The sequence below is a fragment of the Haemorhous mexicanus genome, chromosome 7, assembly GCF_027477595.1.
Source record: "Haemorhous mexicanus isolate bHaeMex1 chromosome 7, bHaeMex1.pri, whole genome shotgun sequence".
NCBI classification, from domain to species: domain Eukaryota; kingdom Metazoa; phylum Chordata; class Aves; order Passeriformes; family Fringillidae; genus Haemorhous; species Haemorhous mexicanus.
This window is the reverse complement of record NC_082347.1, coordinates 24,620,194-24,637,693: the sequence shown is the minus strand read 5'-3', so window position 1 is coordinate 24,637,693 and position 17,500 is coordinate 24,620,194. Positions and strand designations below refer to the sequence as shown.

Below are 17,500 nucleotides of genomic sequence, written 5' to 3'. Positions count from 1 at the left end.
TCAGGTCCTGGACTGATGCAGAAATAGCTTCCAAAGATCTCAGAGGAATGGTAAAATAAGAACTCAAAGCATGTGAGTAACTGAGTTATGTAACCAGAACATGTGACAGAATGGCTGTCACAGCTATCTTAACATAGTTTAACTTTTAAAACTGTTTTATTAACTTATGCTTATCTAACAGAAGAAGAAACTGCTGCCTCATTATACATCTTCCTGTACAACAAGTTAGTAGGCAGCACCTCCTGACTGTCAGAATTTACAAACTAAGAAGCTAAACAGAAATAGGCTAAAAGAACTTACAAAAGAGCGTTCCCACTTTATACAGGGGGTAACCAAAGCTGAATTCAAAATGGACCAGAAAGCAGCTCTGTATTGAGCCAGGTGATTTAATATGCTTATCTTTTCCCCCAGCACATTTCAATAAAATATTTCACTACAGTCAAATATTTTCATATACTGATATCAATTCTCTTTAGAAAAGCACCACTAACAAAATTATAGAAGGACAACTAGTATTTAGACAATTGAATTTCTAAAAATAATTTTCATATGTGCTTTACAAAGCATGCAGCACTTAATGGCTCACATATTTCACTTTTTCTGCCCCCAGAAATGGCAATCCAGTGGTTCCTATAGAGCAGGAAAATAGTAAGTAAGGCTAATGTTTTTGGGGTTTAGTTCAAAACTTGCTGATTTTGAAAATAAGCATAAGGTATTGATTCATTGCATTTAAAACTTATTAAGAAATTGTAACTTGCCACTCGGTATTTCTGTTATGGCCATTTTAAGAGTCTGAAAAAAAATTTGGTAGCTCTTTGAAGACAGAAAAAAAATGTATAGTTCACTGTAAAAAAGTAATTTGTTACATATTCAGTTTCTATTTTTTAAATTTGTTATTAAATTGGAATTTTATGTGGTCATATTTCAACATCTGTTTTGACTGAAACTATTCTCTAAGAAGTTTTCCAGCACTTCTTGAGCCACTATTCAATATGAGCCACTACTTCATCATCTAGACCACCTTTTTAAACTGTTATTAATGAAGTATATAAAATCAGCAGGCAGCACTAATATCTGTTAGTTAATATAAAAGCATTCCTATAAGGGGAGATATTTGATACTCCAACTGATACAAAACTTCAGCCATCATCTGCACCACAAAGATTTGACCAGAATTGCTCTAGCAGCCTAAGGAGTCTCAGCAAGCACAGGCTGCACCTGCACCCTCAGGTGGAAGCAGAGGTATCACATCTAGGTCAGCACATACAAAGGGTGTTAGTTATGCAAGTAATACTTTCAAATGCACAGTTGGCTGCAGCATTAAGTCAGACCTGACCCCAGTTTCATCTACCTGACTGGATATCTCAGTGGTTTTTGGGTTTTTTTAATCATGCAAATGTGACTTCAAAAAGTAACCCTGGACCACAATTATTCACATGCCTACACTGATCTGAATACTGGCATATGGTTACCTGAAGAACTTATTCCCAGTCAAGTTAGTGACAGGTTTCCTTACACATGTAGCCATGTGTCTGTTTCTATAAACTGAAGCAGTTTTCTACAAGATATGGATAAAGTTATGTGTATTCTGAGTTAACATGATAGAACTAAAGCACAGCAAATTTGTAGCCTGGTAGGACTTTGCTTACACAGCCTTGTGTGAGCTCTGCAGATTCCAAGATTTCTCAAGACACCTTCAAATAGGTAATGAGACCTGGTCCACCTCTGACAGAGTTATGAACGCTGTACTGGCACAGCTACCTGCCTCTCCTGTAAAACAACACGTGTAAGGTCCTGCACATGGGTCAGAGCAATCCCAAACATAAACACTTGGGCAGAGAATGGACTGAGAGCAGCCCTGAGAAGGACTTGAGGGTGTTGGTTGATGAAAAGCTAAACATGACTGAGCAATGTACAGTCACAGCCCAGAAATCATATCCTTGGCTGCACCAAAGGCAGTGTGGCCATCATGTTGAGTGAGGGGATTGTGCCCCACTGCTCTGTGAGACCCCACCTGGAGTGCTGCATGCAGCTCTGTGGTCCCCAGCATAGGAAGGACATGGACCTGTTGGAGCAATTTAAAGGGGAGGCCATGAAGATGGTCAGAGGGCTGGAGCACCTCTCCTGTGAAGACAGGCTGGGAGAGTTGGAGTTGCTCAGCCTGGACAAGAGAAGATGCTGGGGAGACCTTACTGCTCCCTCCAGTTCCTAAAGGGGCACTGCAGAGAGGCTTTTGACAAAGGCATGTAATGGTAAGACAAGGGGGAATGGCATCAAACTGAGAGAGGGTAGGTTTAGATTAGATAGTAGGGAGAAATTCTTTACTGTCATGGTGGTGTGACACTGAGGTTGCCCAGAGAAGTTGTGGACACCTCATCCTTGAAAATCTTCAGGTCCAGGCTGGAATGGGCTTTGAGCAACCTGGTCTAGTGAAAGGTGTCCCTGCTCATGGCAGAGGGTGGGAACTAGATGATCTTTAAGGTTCTTTTAAGTCCAAACTGCTCTATGATTGTATAATTCTTCCATTTTATAGGCACTTTGAAAAACCTACAGTAATTTTGTATTTGGTGTTCTATTTGCTATCATCACTCATAGATTTATAGATAAATCTGTAATAATTAGTTCTAAGCAAGCCTTCATTTTTATAGGCTTAGTTACAAGAACACATACTAAAATTGCGATTGCAACAGGTTTAAACTACAGGACATTAATTATTTTTAAACTACAGGACATTAATTATTTTCAATAATTCACATATTAAGAGTACTTTATGGAAGACAGCTAAAATCAAAATACGATAAAGCAAAACCATAAAACTGGGGGGCTGGTAGAGGTGGGAGTGTTCCTTCATCTGCCTGATCATTGCCACATGTCTAGAGTGACTCAGTCTGGTCTCTGACTGTGGTTACAATTTTTAAAATAACAATGGCTAAGATGCAGTAGCTCTGCTATTCATGACTGAAATGTTTATATCTCTGTGCAAATTGGCAAACTTAATCATGCAGTGGTCTCACACTGCTTCATATAGCATCAGTATTGGATATTGATGCTTTGTTTAATAACCTAAGCACAGAGTTTACATTCCATAGGTACATGAAGTTGAGCAGGAGGCCTGCCAGAGCAAACATACGTGTTTGTTTTTAGGGCCAGCAGTTGAAACAGAGAAAACCAATATTTCTTTGTCAAATGAAAACCTGAACTCCCAGGAACAGCATCTGCTATATCAACATGGTAAGAACTTTGTATTTTTCAATTAGGGTTAGTAAAATTGTGTTCTTTGAAAGAAAAGTAAGTTTATAGGTGATAATGGCATCACCTGGGAAAGATTAACTCTTCATAAAAAATTCTGCCTCCCTCAGAGTTTCAGAGAACATTTATACATTACTGTTCTCCATCTGGTGTCTCTGTAGCATGCAGTTCTTAAAGCTTGTTTTGGAACCTGCTCACAGGGAGGTAAAAAGGTCACAGTGTGATTCACATTTCAGGAGTTTTAGGCCACATAAATCCATGGGATTTATTTTGTATTTCACATATAAAATACAACATGTTTTATTATGTCTTTGAATGAGATTTTAAGTGTTATAATGTAGAGTATTTTACCAGGACAACTATCTAAAAATTGTTGTTGCTTTTTCACAGAGAAACATTTGGAGGAAACAAACTGTGATGCTCAGCAGAACACTCCTGATACTCCAGAATGTAAAGTAAGTGACACTCTGAGGTGTGAGGTGGTTCATCAAGTGAAGGGAGCTGTATGGAGAGAGGTTTTTTCAATAGTGGTATTTAATGCACTTTCTTCCTCTCTTTGAAAATGTGAATATAATGCACTTGGAGTGTGTCCTGTAAGTGTTGAATTGGATTCAGCATTCACAGAACAGAATGCACTGGGCACTTCCTGGAGACAGACTCTTTTGTTGCTGTCTTTCAATGCTTACAAGGAAGGTGGCATAGGAAAAAAGACACAAAATGTCACAGCATGGGATTCTGGGGTAAATATGTGCAATTGTGAAACATTTTCCACAACAATCTTTGAAAAATGAGATTGATATGTTTCATTCTGCAATTTTCAGATAGACATTTGAAAAGAGAGTAAAATTAGCCCAAATCTTTGCAGTATAATGCAGTGCTAATATAGACCAATATGGTTTGAATTTGGCAAGAGAATTGCATTTTTAAAGTTAGTTATTATTTATTATGAATTCCTGAATACACAGGAATGTTGTTGTTGGGGGAGAAAAAAAGTTATTTCCGTGCTCAGCATACAATGCTTGAAAATTCTTACAAGCAAAAACATCACTTCTTTTGGTGCAGAGACATGGAAAGTAACTTGGAATGATCCAAACTGGGACTGATATTTCATGTGAATAGATTAACTAGTTTTCTCTTGAATGTGTTTTTTTTTTTTTTAAAAAAGCTGTCTCTAGTTAAAATTAGACCTCCAACCTGGCAAAAAAATTGGAACAATTTTTTAATTTTTGATTGTCATCACTATTACTGTTTCTTCTGCATGATTTAATCCATGATGCTTTATCTGTTAAACCTGCAAAAATAATTTACAAGGCTGATATTTGTGGCATTCGAACTAGTCATGTTGCAAGTCATAAACACTTCTAGCTTGCTGCTATTTCTGACATAGTATTTGACCTTAAAAAGCAGCTGATTTTAAAAGCAAATGAAGTGCTAAAGCAAAAGAGATGGGAATGCTGGGATTACAAGATTAGGATCTAAATTATAGAAAAATAAGAGAATAAATTATGTACTGCATTACTGCCATGCTGGAGATAAGAATGCCTTATTTGTCAGTTAAGGTAATTTATTTGATATATTATAAAAGGATTACAGAAGTACACATTTCTTTGCTCTTAAGGGGTTATTTTACCCAGCAGAAATTATTAAACAGAGTATGAAAATAAGTATGTACTATTTTTATTTTGATACATACATGCAGCTCTTATCTTGATCCCTGGAAGCTCTATAGATCTATTCAAGAGTAGAGCAGGATATATCCATATCAGACAGAGAGGACTGTGGGAATAATGGGAATCTTGGGTTATAAAAAATGCAAACAAAATACATCCCGGAATAAATGCCACTTTAGACTGCATCTTTGTCTATTGTAGGACTTCATTATTAAGATTGAGCTGGAAAAAGCAGAAAATGGAAGCCTGGGATTTGCATTGGTAGGTGGAAAAAATGGCAGGGCTATCCTAATAAAAGCCATCAGCCCGGACAGCAGTGCAGATCTGGATGGGAGACTTCAAGTTGGTGACATCTTACTGAAGGTAACATTTGTTCTTCATTGCTTTGGCTCACATTTTCTCTCCTTACTCTATAAGGAGCATCTGTCCAATATAAAGTGGTGCAGGCTGGAAATCTGATGCTGCTTTACACAGTAACATGTAGGAGGTGATGTCCCTTGGCTCCTGGTGGTCAGAGGGTTGTCCTGGGCCCCTGGGTCTTCCCTGGAGTTCAGCCTCCTGTGGGATTGGGCCTCCCCAGGGCTGGTAGTGGACACCCCAGCAGAGGCAGACCCAGAATCATAGAGCAAGCAGCCAAATGCACCTACTCCTGACAGTAACTGTGCCTAGTGAGGATTCCAGAGAAACTTCAGGGAAACCAAAGTTAACTGGCCAAGCATGCAGGTCACAGCTAACCAGGAGCCTCCTGGGAAGAGCCTGTCACATTAGGTATTATCAAGACAAACAAAAAGCACTGGAACTGGGGCTTTTCAGTCTTTATTTAAAATCTTACTATTCTAGCCACTCTACCACCTTTTAATATAAATAATCTTTTTTGTTGCACCAAACTATTTTTTCTTCTCCCTCCATGAGTTTCAAAATTGTTTGATTTTCTGGCTTTCATTTACTTCCATCTTTCCCTCATCTTCTCAATGAAGATTGGGGGAAAGCCCAATTACTATCTCAGCCTATAATTCTGGGTGTCCTGTTGGCAGTCATGGTATAAAGATGAAGGACCAAGTGAGTTAGGAGAGAATGAGAATTCTGTCTCCTACAAATAGAAGAAAATGCTGACACATGAAGGTCAAAGAAGTTATATGAATACTTCCTAGTGCTAGGGCTTTGTTACATGAATCTGGAAATACTCATCATGGTATTTTTCAGGTGAATGAGACTTTTGTGTCTGGTCTGCCACGCCAAGCAGTTACAGATCTGCTGCGCAAGGCGCAAGGCACCGTTCAACTCACTGTCTGCCGAAGCCTGGCTTTGCACTGGGCTTATTCAGGCAACCAGAGCAACAGAGCTTCCACTCCAAACACAAAAGCAGAGCCTGGTAAGCAGCCACATCCACCCACCATTTGACAGAAGTGGGATTATGTGTTGCCCGAATTCAACTTTGGTCTTAGCAAAACAAGTCAATGTTACTGTTAGTCCTGTCTCATAGCTGTAGGTACAAACACATTCTTCACCCTGATTTGAAGCGCTGGCTGAACTGCTCAAGACATAGGACCACAGGGACACCTTGGACCACCAAGGAATGTCCAAGAGTGATTTTTAAATCTAGGAACAAAGCCATAAGACCCTCAAAGATGCTTTAACTCAGTTTAAGTTTTTAAGTCGTGAATGTTGGTCTGATTTTACCCCATTTTATGCAACTCACTGATGGAATCACAGGCTGGTTTTGGCTCAGTTGCTAAAATACTTCTCCCACAAACTTCACATCCCATCACTCCTACTTATCCTCTAGAAGCACTACACCTCCTGTTCTGTCTGGCAGACAGATCCTCTCTCTTCTGTGGTGCTGAAGCTCAAATCCAGAAGCCACTGCTCCCAGGTCTATTGTTACTCATTTGAGAGCACACCCATCTTACAAAGGGCAGTACTTAACGGGCATGACGAACTCAATGGAAGAACTTTGTGCCCTATGCTCTGCTCTACTGAATACTCAAAAATTAATTACTAATTAAAGCTGGGAATGGAAGCAAGGATATAAAATTACCAATAGATTACATAGTTATAGTCCTCAACTTTCTATTTCTTTGAATACTGAAACATATCCTGTAATGTGGAGAAACCTAAGTGGGAAGGACATAGAATTCCACCATCTGGCTTGCTGGTTACAAATTGCAGGCTTTGTTTCAAGTGTTCTTAGTCAAGATGACACTGCCATTGCCATTCTCTTCTTACATGATATCAGTGAATTACATAGTTTCTGTGAAGTTTAAACTGTTTTCCTGCAAAACACAATGGTATTATACAAGTGCTGGCAGCAAAGTTAATCTATGGTATTTTTCCCTTAGCACTGTGAAGGAATGAGCTGGGTTAGAGAGAGCAGATTTAAATAGTTTCATGGGGTTTTATAGCTGTTGTTGATACAGGGCTTTACTTCAGTGTATCTTCTGGCAGTCTGAATTATTCTGGCTTCTTTGGTGCTGACAAATGGTATTTGTGCTCTATTAACCCTCCCAGGCATTCACAAGAGGGAGATTCCATTCCAGTTTAAGACACTGTATCTCAGTGCCCCATGTGAGGTCAAAGTCCTTTGGTCCAAGCAACAGAGAAGAAATGGATCTATATTTTCATGCATTTGATTTTTTTTTTTGTTTGTTTGTTTTCTGGTATTCAGCAGGTGGTGGGGAAAGCCTGCAAGCTCAGCCTGTTTTCAGTTTCAAGCAAGAAGGCTCTAACCAAATGTGCAACAAGGTAAAATCAGAGAAGTTTTTAGAAGTTATCAGGCAATGTACTCATGTTTGTTTACAACATGAGTTTGCTGCAATGTGGGCAAGAACCACACCTTCTTAATGAAAAAAATGTTTAATGTGAGGGAAGGGTGCTGCTATGACTGCTGACATTTGAGTGAGTCAGGATTCCACTGAGACAAGAGCATATGATAATACATATGCTAAAAGGGTGGAGGGAAGAAAGGCTGCATATGCAAGTCTTGTTATGATTCTTTATAATACTGAAATGAATAATTTATTAATTTTACCATCCCTTTCAGTATTTCTAAACCATGTACATTAAAAGATTTCTACTCAGCTATCTCCACTGCTATTCAAAATTCAAATGCATCTAAATTTTTTCAAACATGGCTATGATTTTGATTCTTAGTAAGTCCTGCAAGACATTCCACATTAAATTTCAGGGCATCTATTATTTATAAATTTAAATCTGTGAAACTCCTCAGTAAATGTGAGAAAATTAGGTCTTCTTATCCTCCAGACAACAAATGAAAAATCCAAACCCTGATTCAAGTAATGTAATTGAACCAGAAAAAGAAAAATGGTAATTTGAACTAAAATTTAAATAATTATTTATCAAGTGTTACAGCTGAGAAGAAGCTACTTGCACATACTAATAGCAGATATCCTGCATCATTATTTAAATGCAGGACCTAGTTATTACTCTTCAGGATGGATAAACAGCCACCAGTACTATTGCTTCTATTGCATATGGAGGATCATCAAGGGTCTGCTTTCTCTGTTAGTTGAGTGTTTCTTCAGCAGAGCAGCTGCACCCTGCTTCTACTGTTGGCATTGTTGTGTCTAAGATAAAAAAAAGGAAATTACTACCAACAGTTCCATCTCAGATGCTGGTGCTTCCTGCTGCCAAGAACTGGGAGGGCAAGAGTGTGACTCATGATTCCTGTGATTCCATTTTCTTTCTCTGATCAGAGGATATAACAAACTTTTCAAAGTCAGCCATGCATGCTGAGATGTAGAGGTATCTCTGGACTGTATTGTTCTATTGTTCAGAAACCTACAAATGCAGCTGATAAGGCTTTTTACTCCAACTAGTTACTGCAATACACACTTTCTTCTGAAACTGGAAACTATTTTCCCTTTCCCTCTTAAGCAAAGGACACATTTCTGTCAGAAACAAGAGTGTTGATGAAAGTAACTATATTCTGTTCACTGTGTTTCTGTGTACTGATTTTTCACAGCTTTTTCTTATTTGAAACATGCAGGATGCAGAAAGAACAGACAAATCCCTGCACAGTCAGCTGGCTGGACAAGACTATAAGGACCTCATCAGTAACGTTTCAGACAGGTAAGTCTTTCAAATGAAGTAAAACTATTAAAATAAATAGTATGGGTAAATTATTTGTGTATTTCCAGCTCTCCTAATGAAGTATGAAAATAACAGAAACACGGTTCTATTGGAATGCAGCTCCACCTTCAGGAAGAGCTGCTAAACAGCTTTCACACAACTACTAAGACAAGAGAATGGAAGTTTCCAGGCGTAAGGGCTAACAATTGAAAAATGTCCTACATGAAAATGGTCTCTAGCTGTGAGAGACCTGACTTCCAGTCATTTTTGAAAAGCTTTTTATTCAGAGTATGCTCTTACTTCTGAAAAAATCCAACAATAGCATACCAAAAATAGTATTTATCAGTAGCTATATTTGTAAACAATACTCCAGAAAAAATGCTACAACAACTCCTTAAACTTATGATCTTCAGAGTTCTGACTAATTCATGTAAACAGTTGCTCAATAAAATTAAAATTAAGCACAAATAGATTCAACACAAAATCTTTGTATGGTTCAGGTTATCAAAGCTCCTGCCACTTCAACTGACGTTGTTTTGCAGGTCACAGAAATGTGCAGAATGTGAAAGCTGCAGAAGAGAAAATCAACAGTCTGAGTCAGGCAGCTGGAACAATGAAGATGATGTTATGCCCCACAGGATTCCTGTTCTACCTAGAAGTAATCATGCAAAAACTTCTCTTTTTCTTCAACAGTATAGCCCAGCATCTCCATATATCTACACTGAGAACAACACTAGCATTCAAGACACAATTTTTACTACTGATGCATAGATAGGCCATCCAAACTTTTGTAACTCTAAAAGGACACATACATCATGTGGTCTCTCCTCTCTCCCTTACTGTTCCCATACAACTTCGCAAAAAAAGTAAATTAAACACTTAAAAATGCAGAACAAAGGGTCAAATTGTCTCTCAAGACTCTGTCCCCAGAATCACTGAATTTCCTCCCCCATGACAATTTCATTAAAATCTCTAGAACTGATGTGCTTAAGCAGGTACTGAAGCACTTTCACTGCTCAAGTGCCAAAGCCCCTCTGAACCCAGAAGAGTTTACAGAAAGAATCTGCCTAATTGTTCCTTTATGAAAATTAAGCTCATTCTACTCCAAATGAAAATAATTTGTGAAAGGAACCATACTGAGGATGCTGCAGTATCTCACAGATTCTGTGTAATACAGATTGCTCTCTCTCTTCTTGCTTCTTCTCATGCGGTGGAAGCAATGAGCTGCTGATGGCTCTTAGGAGAAGTAAAACACAGGTAACTCCCTCACACTACCAAGCCTTGCTGGCCAACAAACAGAAGATTATAAACAATCTATCATCTACTACACCTCCTCAGAATTTGGGTTTTTTCAATTCCCCTTGATCTGGAAGGAGTGGTGTCTAGGAAATCGTGTGCTCTGTCTGGAGTGGGGATTTGTCTTCACTGGCACCTTCAACTCAATAATAGGAGCCTCTTCAAGGGTTAGAGACTGGAATGCAAATAGAAAGTGCCTTAAAAGCTCAGGCAAGGCAGGGGCAAGTTATAGCCCAGACACAAACACAGCAAGCACAACTCTATTGTAACAGAAATTAGTTAAGAGTAGAGATGATACCTTACAGGAGGAAAGCAGAGCATTGCTTCTTGTCTTCATCCTGCAACAAACCCCTGGAACACATCATCAGCTTTTCTTTGAGACAGCTGGTATGTTATCCTTTACAAACAGTAGTCTATGATGAAAAAACACAAATTCCATAATTTCTTTGCCTCAAACCATTATTTTTCACAAACAAGCTACTGTTTTTACTCAACATGGGAACAAAAGTTTTTCTACCACTCCAGTAGAATAGTGATATTTCTTAAGATGCAATTTTATCATTTTCCTAATCTGTCAAGTACTGGACCAGAACATACATTTCAGGATGAGCTAAGTAGTAAAACTGAATCCTGACATTGGTGCATCAAAGATAGTTAATATATTGCTCTTGAAGGGCAGTATGAGTTAAGATGAGAAGAAAAATATATTTGCTTACTTTAGGAAGGAAGAATTATTCCTAGCAGTGGAGTGTGGCAATACTAATTGGCATGGAAGTATTGGAAACGTGAAGATGATTCTCTGTGAAGATGTGGCCAATCTCCTATACAATATAAACTAGCATTAAAGTCTCCAATTCTGCAAGAACAGTTTATTTAGAACAGACTGTATTTAGAAACTCTGTGAGGAAATAACTTGCAATAGTTGAATCAGATTCCAAATAACATGAAATGTGCTGCTGGTTGTATCCATGACGTTGACTTATTCTTCTTTCTGCTGTGAACATAAGTAAGTTGAAAATATTTTCTTCCATTTTGTCATACTTCACTTCCACAATATAAGCAGCAAAATATATAGTGTTTAAAGCCAAGATTCTGCACTATGAACAATAATAATTAAAAACTTCTTGGTTTTTCTTGGTTTTTTGTTATTGTGTTTTGGTTTTTTGTTTGCCTTTTTTTTTTTTTTTTTTTGTTGATACATAGACAGAACCTTTGCTTCTGGAGATGAACTGACTCAGTTAATTAACTTGAAACCATCACAGAGTGGAGTAGATCCAAGGACTGGCATAACAGGTCTTATTCAAGGACTTCAGCTGCAGATTGAGAATCAAGAGGTGCTAAAGGAGTTTATGGTAAACTTTGATTACTTCTTAAGAGTTAACAGTTCAGCACAGCTAAGTGACTTTCCATACTCCCATATGGGAGTTCAGCTTGTATATCTTTACTGCATCCTTTTTCTCTGACAATTAATCCTGCCAAAGTGGGGTTTCTACTCTGCTCTTTGGGTGGTAGTACAGTATTTGCATCTCTCTTTCCACACGTATCTACCTTGCACCTTTCCCTGTTCCAAGATGCTGCCCGTGTAGAAGGAAAATAAAAAATACAATGTCCATAATGTACCTTAGGAATCACTTTTTCCTAGACTGACTTCTTCTTATTCCCCCCTCCACTCTGCTGAACATCCACCTAAGAACCATCCTAGGGGCTGCACCTAAGCAAGAAATCCATGCTGTTAAGGATTCACTAAAGTGAAATATTTGAAAGGAAAATGTACCACACAATGGAATGCTCCAGTTATCCATGGAACTCATTGCCACAGGATGCTGTTATGGTCAGGGACTTTGTAATGAAATTACAAAGAAAAAGTAATGTACCTCCACAGATAATAAAAACACATAATTACATTTGATTGCATATAAATCATTAAAACAAAGTAAAATTCGGAAGGCTTGTGAAATCTCATTTCAGAACATAAACAGAGTATGAAGTTATCATCAAATTCCCAAAGAATAGATTATTTCATAATTCTTCAAGATAGTATTGGATTTTCCTTTAAAGGACCTGCTTATTACCAGTGCAATGGATTGCTGCCACTTTTTCCATAGTAATTGCAATGCTATCAGTTTCTTTTACTTGCCTCTATATCTCTGACTTTCTGGGCACAAAATCCCACAGGCTCAAGTGTACAGAATTTGTTGACATTCCCTGAAGGCTCAAGGGCATGTATTAATTTTCATTCATTACATTCATTACAGATGTAGGTGTAGCTTACTATGAGCTCAGTTTCAGGTCTGCACAGAAAACATAAAGATCTAATAAGTAAAGTGCTGGTTACCAAAGCCAGTGGATATTTTATCTGAGTAAAAGCCGTAGAAAGTGTTCAAGAACTGTCACATGTACTTCAGTTCATATAAACGAATAGTGGCAGAATGTGATGACTGAGCATTGAGCAATGCACAGAAAATAGATAGAAGAATAAAAAAACATCGAGGTAACACAAAAATGTAATGAAATGAACTTGCACAATCCTGCTTCTGACTACCCTGCATTCAATTGCCCTATATTTGCTGTGAAGTTCTTAATGACTGTATGATTTGTACTTACTATCATTGGTGCTGTTCCCTATATTCAGCGCTTACTCCATCACTGAAAAGTATTCATTTTTGCACTGTTAATAGTGCAATAATTAGTGCTTTAGACATCATGTTATCAATCATAAATGCTGACATTTGGTCAAGATGGTATTCCAAATATCTATATTACAGCAACATACAACAGGGACTTGTAATGATGGGGTCTGAGGATGAGGGTTGGAAATATCACTTGAAAATGCAGAAATATTGTGCAGGGCAAACAAAATACAAAGCAAATCGAATTCCTTGCCTAGAAGTTTAGAGAATGATGTACTGATTCTCTTCTGTAAAAAGTCTATTTGTCAGTCTTGTGTTGTATACAGCAGTAAAGTTTGTTCACACTGACACTGTAAAAGTTGTCTGTTGAGGATGTGAACAACATAGATTAACTATTTCTTTTTGATCTAGGCTTTAGAACATGTGAAGCCAGTAGATGAGTGCAGAACTGGCAAAGCACCAGAAAACCAGAATAAAAACAGATACCGAGATATCCTTCCATGTAAGTACGCACAGAAATGAGAACATACATTTGGTGAACAAACTCATCAGAGAAACACAAAAAAACTTCTGGACCCTTGATGTCTTCCTAAACTGCAGCAAAAGGACATCACATGCAAAAATTTGTAGCATCTCTATATATCAGTGATGCAGTATATATATTCTTAGAGGTTCTCCTGGTTTATAACACCAATATCCAGTGATAACATTCCTATGCAATACATGAGAGGCAGCACTGGGTACACTATGTTGGAACACTGGCAAACAATTCTATAGTAATTAGAAGGCTTTCCACAGTGTTACACAAGTACCTCAAGAGAAATAAAGCTGCAATGAACCATACAATTTATCTGTGGGAATTCCTACTTGGAATGGCTAATATTAGTGCTACTAGTCAGATGTGTTCTAAAATCCAGAGGGATACTTTTCTGGAGAGACTGAGGTTTCCTCTTTCCTGAATGCTGGAGATGGTAGAACTCTGTTTCAGATCCACAGCTGAAATAGCATCTTTCTGTTTCTATACAGATGATAAGACACGAGTTCCTCTGGGAGAAAAGAATGGCTACATTAATGCAAGTTACATTAGAATGAATGTTGGAGAAGAGGAACACTTTTATATTATAACCCAAGGGCCTCTTCCCTCCACTATGGCTGATTTCTGGCAAATGGTCTGGGAGAGTGAATCAGATGTGATTGCCATGATGACAAAAGAAGTGGAGCTAGGGCAAGTCAAATGTCATCAATACTGGCCTGAGTCTCCCTATAACTCTAAAGACCTGGCTAATTTCTATCTCAGGCTACACAATTACCAGACTCTGGAATACTTCATAATTAGAAAAATAGAAATTATCAACAAGCAGGTAAGTTGATTTAATACTTTCATATATGATGAATTTGATTATATAGTTTACACGAGTGGATACAAGTAGTATTGTTTGCTTCTTCCGTAATATGTGCCCAGTATTTTTTGGGGATGTAAAAATCTGAGTAACAGGCATGAAATTAGGATTAATGAGGGCTTTTTTTTTGCTCATTGCATAAGCAATGAATATAATATTACATACATTTGGACAAGAACTTCCAAAAATGAGACCTCTGATAGTCACAGAACTGGTGTGTTCAGTGTTTTGCAGAATTGTTTACTGTTCTCATCAAATCACATCCCAAACAGAGCGGATTCATATTCTGTGATGGTGGTTGAATGGAAAGAGGGGAAGAAGGTGGCTTTCATCCTAGAATTTAGGACAAATGATACTTTTTTGTTCATGAAAAGAAACTACAAATCTAGCAGCAATTTTTTAGAAACTTAACAAATTCAGAATCCAGGTGGAATAACATGGAAAACAGGGCAGGTATAAGTCCATCAGTCTTGCCTTGATATTAAGTAAAGCTTTGCAAAAATTTCTGCAGGACACATTATTTAGTGGCATAATTAAAAAACCTGTGCCAGACTAAACTTGGTGCTTTTTCCATCAAGATAACAATTTGAGGAAATTTACCTTATGTCACAGAGCGTGAAGCATTGTAAAGCATTTGATAAGAGCCTTCCCAAAAGACTCTTAAAATGGCAAGATGGAACACCATATGTGATTGTTTCAATGAACATGTTAAGTTTGCTGTATTTGTAGTGGATTAGTAGCAAACTACTACAGAAAGCCAGAGGTCTACTTCAGCAGAAATCCATATTTACATTCAAATTCTTTAGATAGTAAAAATCCAGGTAGCTAGCATTCAGATTTTAACGTGGCTTTGTGAACTGGCAACAAGAAGTGTTGACCCAGGAAAATTTAATTAATATTACCAACAAATTAAATAACTACATTCTTTCAAGGCAACAGAGTAACTTAAGCATCTCATCATAGCCATATAAAGTAAATTTCCTAGGCCTGTGTTTCTGAGTGCATTTCTTGAAACCTAAAGAAACTTTAATGGAGTCAAGTATGAAAAGCTAAAGAACTATAGACAAACAATTTTAAGAATAAGGCTGTCGGAAAATTTTTAGTGGAATTCCTTGCAAATTGGTTTTGGGACTGATAATTCTTGACCTTTCTGGTCTCTCTCTTCCAGACAGAAGAAAAGCGCATTATAAGTCATTTGCAATTTACCACTTGGCCAGACCACAATACTTCCAAACTGGCTGAGCAGCTTGTAAAATTTATTGGTTACATGAGAAAAGCTCACAGGACAGGACCTATTATTGCTCACTGCAGCACTGGCATTGGAAGAAGTGGAGTTTTGCTGTGTGTTGAAATTCTTCTCAGCCATATAGAAAAAGATTTATGTGTAAGTATCAAACAGGTCATTGTTAAGTATTACAAACTTGGTATGGATGTCAGCAACGTGGTGGGAACATCTTAGAACAGAATAAATCCACTAAGAATTCATCCTAACAAAATGGAATAAACCCAGCTTTCATTGTTTTAAACAACAAAGATAGTAACTACAAATACACTATTTCTAAAAGAGCTGTCACAGCTTCCCCATCAGAACATGCTTAAATCTTTCTTTATAACTTGCATGCCAACCAAAATAAAAACTATTCTCTCCTGACAGTTCAACATCAAGCAGATAGTGAGAGATTTGCGAGATCAGCGTTTTGGCATGATCCAAACCAAGGTAAGTTCTAAATATGCAAGTAGATCATAATGTTTTTTAAAAAGTCTCAATCCGTGGTACAGCTCCATATGCTATGATAAAGCTGGGGCTTAAAATATCATTTTAGAGCTCATATTTGAGGAAAATAACAGCCCTCTAGGCAAGGGGTGTCTAGTTTTAAATATGAAAGTCTGTCCCTTACTGAATAAGTGAAATAAAAGCAAAACAGCAATATAGGACAAATACAACTCCCTTTCTTTTTCTAAAGCAAGCAGAAAAGCAAGTATCACAGAAACAGGACTTACTATAAACCCTACCCTGCAAAATTATACCCTTTAGTTGAATTCTTTCTCTTGCTGACTTATCATCACCAAGTAAATCCTTCTACTCCTGAGCTAAACCCACTCCTGAAAAGATTTTTCACACAGACAAGATGCTGCTAACTCACCTTAGAGAAAACAGTTGGCGAGAATAAAAACAAGAGAAGATTAAAATTCTTCCTATAGGCAAATATTTTGGCACATGCTTTGATATATTTTTCTTCAGGGTAATGATTGATCATGTGACTAAAATTAAGCAAATATTTAATCTTCACTGTCCTAAATGACAGTCGAGCACATCTTAAACTACAGAGTTCCTGTACTTTTACCAGTGATGGTATAAAAAGAACAGGGATTCTCTGAAATATGTACGTTTTGTATCCATATGAAATAGATGCTGATGTTATAAACACATAACATATAAACATATAACTTCAGCTAGTCCATGCTTCTTTGTCTAGAATTTATGTTGAATGTAAGCAGGTGTTTCACACTGGTGTCTCCACACACAGGATGAGTATTTATTTTGTTATGAAGTTGTGCTGGAAGTCCTTCAGATCCTGCGAGCAATGGATTCCTACTGAATATGATTCCTACAATATGACTCTTCCTGTTGCTATTCCACTGGACTCCAGGGAGTGCTCAGCAACTACTTTAAAGAGATGTCATGCCAGCATAGACAAGTGTTATATTATATGCTTTTTTAGATTACAAAGCAATTTAAAACCTTGTTTAACGTGTCCGTCGCAAGTCATTCATTTCTTGGCTCAAAGTATGAAGAAACAGCCAGCCAGCACTGCAACGCTGCTGTGTCAAACTGCTATGGACAATTTTTGCATTCTGTGTAATAACATATCCATTGTTAGGAATAGGTGTTGGGACTGTAGCAAGGATATAGCAGCCTTTGGAATTAGCTTTATCCAGAGGGCAACTATAAAGATCTAGGATTCTGTTGGTGTTAGGGGAAGATCAGTTGTCCTTCATCTATTGTTGTGCACTGTTTGCTTCTGTTCTGCAAATCAGTGTTTACTCCACCAGTTATGCTTTTGCATGGAAGGACTCAGTTTGGTGACCTTTGGTTGCTTGAACAACGTAGAACCATTTCCAGCCCATGAGTTCATACCACTATACACCTTAAATCAAGAAATTG

The 17,500-nt window shown here is 37.7% G+C and overlaps 1 protein-coding gene across 4 annotated transcripts in view; it reads left to right on the top strand.

Moving 5' to 3' along the window:
- Window positions 1-17,475, top strand: part of LOC132329903 (FERM and PDZ domain-containing protein 2-like) — a 53,371-nt gene extending 35,896 nt beyond the window's left edge. The window contains exons 30-43 of one of the 4 annotated variants that reach the window (XM_059851520.1): window positions 611-648; window positions 3,145-3,231; window positions 3,640-3,704; window positions 5,121-5,282; window positions 6,123-6,291; window positions 7,585-7,661; window positions 8,926-9,008; window positions 9,551-9,666; window positions 11,508-11,656; window positions 13,346-13,436; window positions 13,961-14,295; window positions 15,503-15,718; window positions 15,989-16,051; window positions 16,863-17,475. In XM_059851520.1, the coding sequence (XP_059707503.1) occupies window positions 611-648; window positions 3,145-3,231; window positions 3,640-3,704; window positions 5,121-5,282; window positions 6,123-6,291; window positions 7,585-7,661; window positions 8,926-9,008; window positions 9,551-9,666; window positions 11,508-11,656; window positions 13,346-13,436; window positions 13,961-14,295; window positions 15,503-15,718; window positions 15,989-16,051; window positions 16,863-16,934 (1,723 nt within the window). In that variant the 3' untranslated portion in view covers window positions 16,935-17,475. Of the gene's footprint in view, window positions 1-610; window positions 649-3,144; window positions 3,232-3,639; window positions 3,705-5,120; window positions 5,283-6,122; window positions 6,292-7,584; window positions 7,662-8,925; window positions 9,009-9,550; window positions 11,397-11,507; window positions 11,657-13,345; window positions 13,437-13,960; window positions 14,296-15,502; window positions 15,719-15,988; window positions 16,052-16,862 lie in introns of those variants that run through there. The other 3 variants (XM_059851521.1, XM_059851522.1, XM_059851523.1) reach the window with 3 other exon arrangements.
- Window positions 17,476-17,500: the final 25 nt, after the last annotated feature.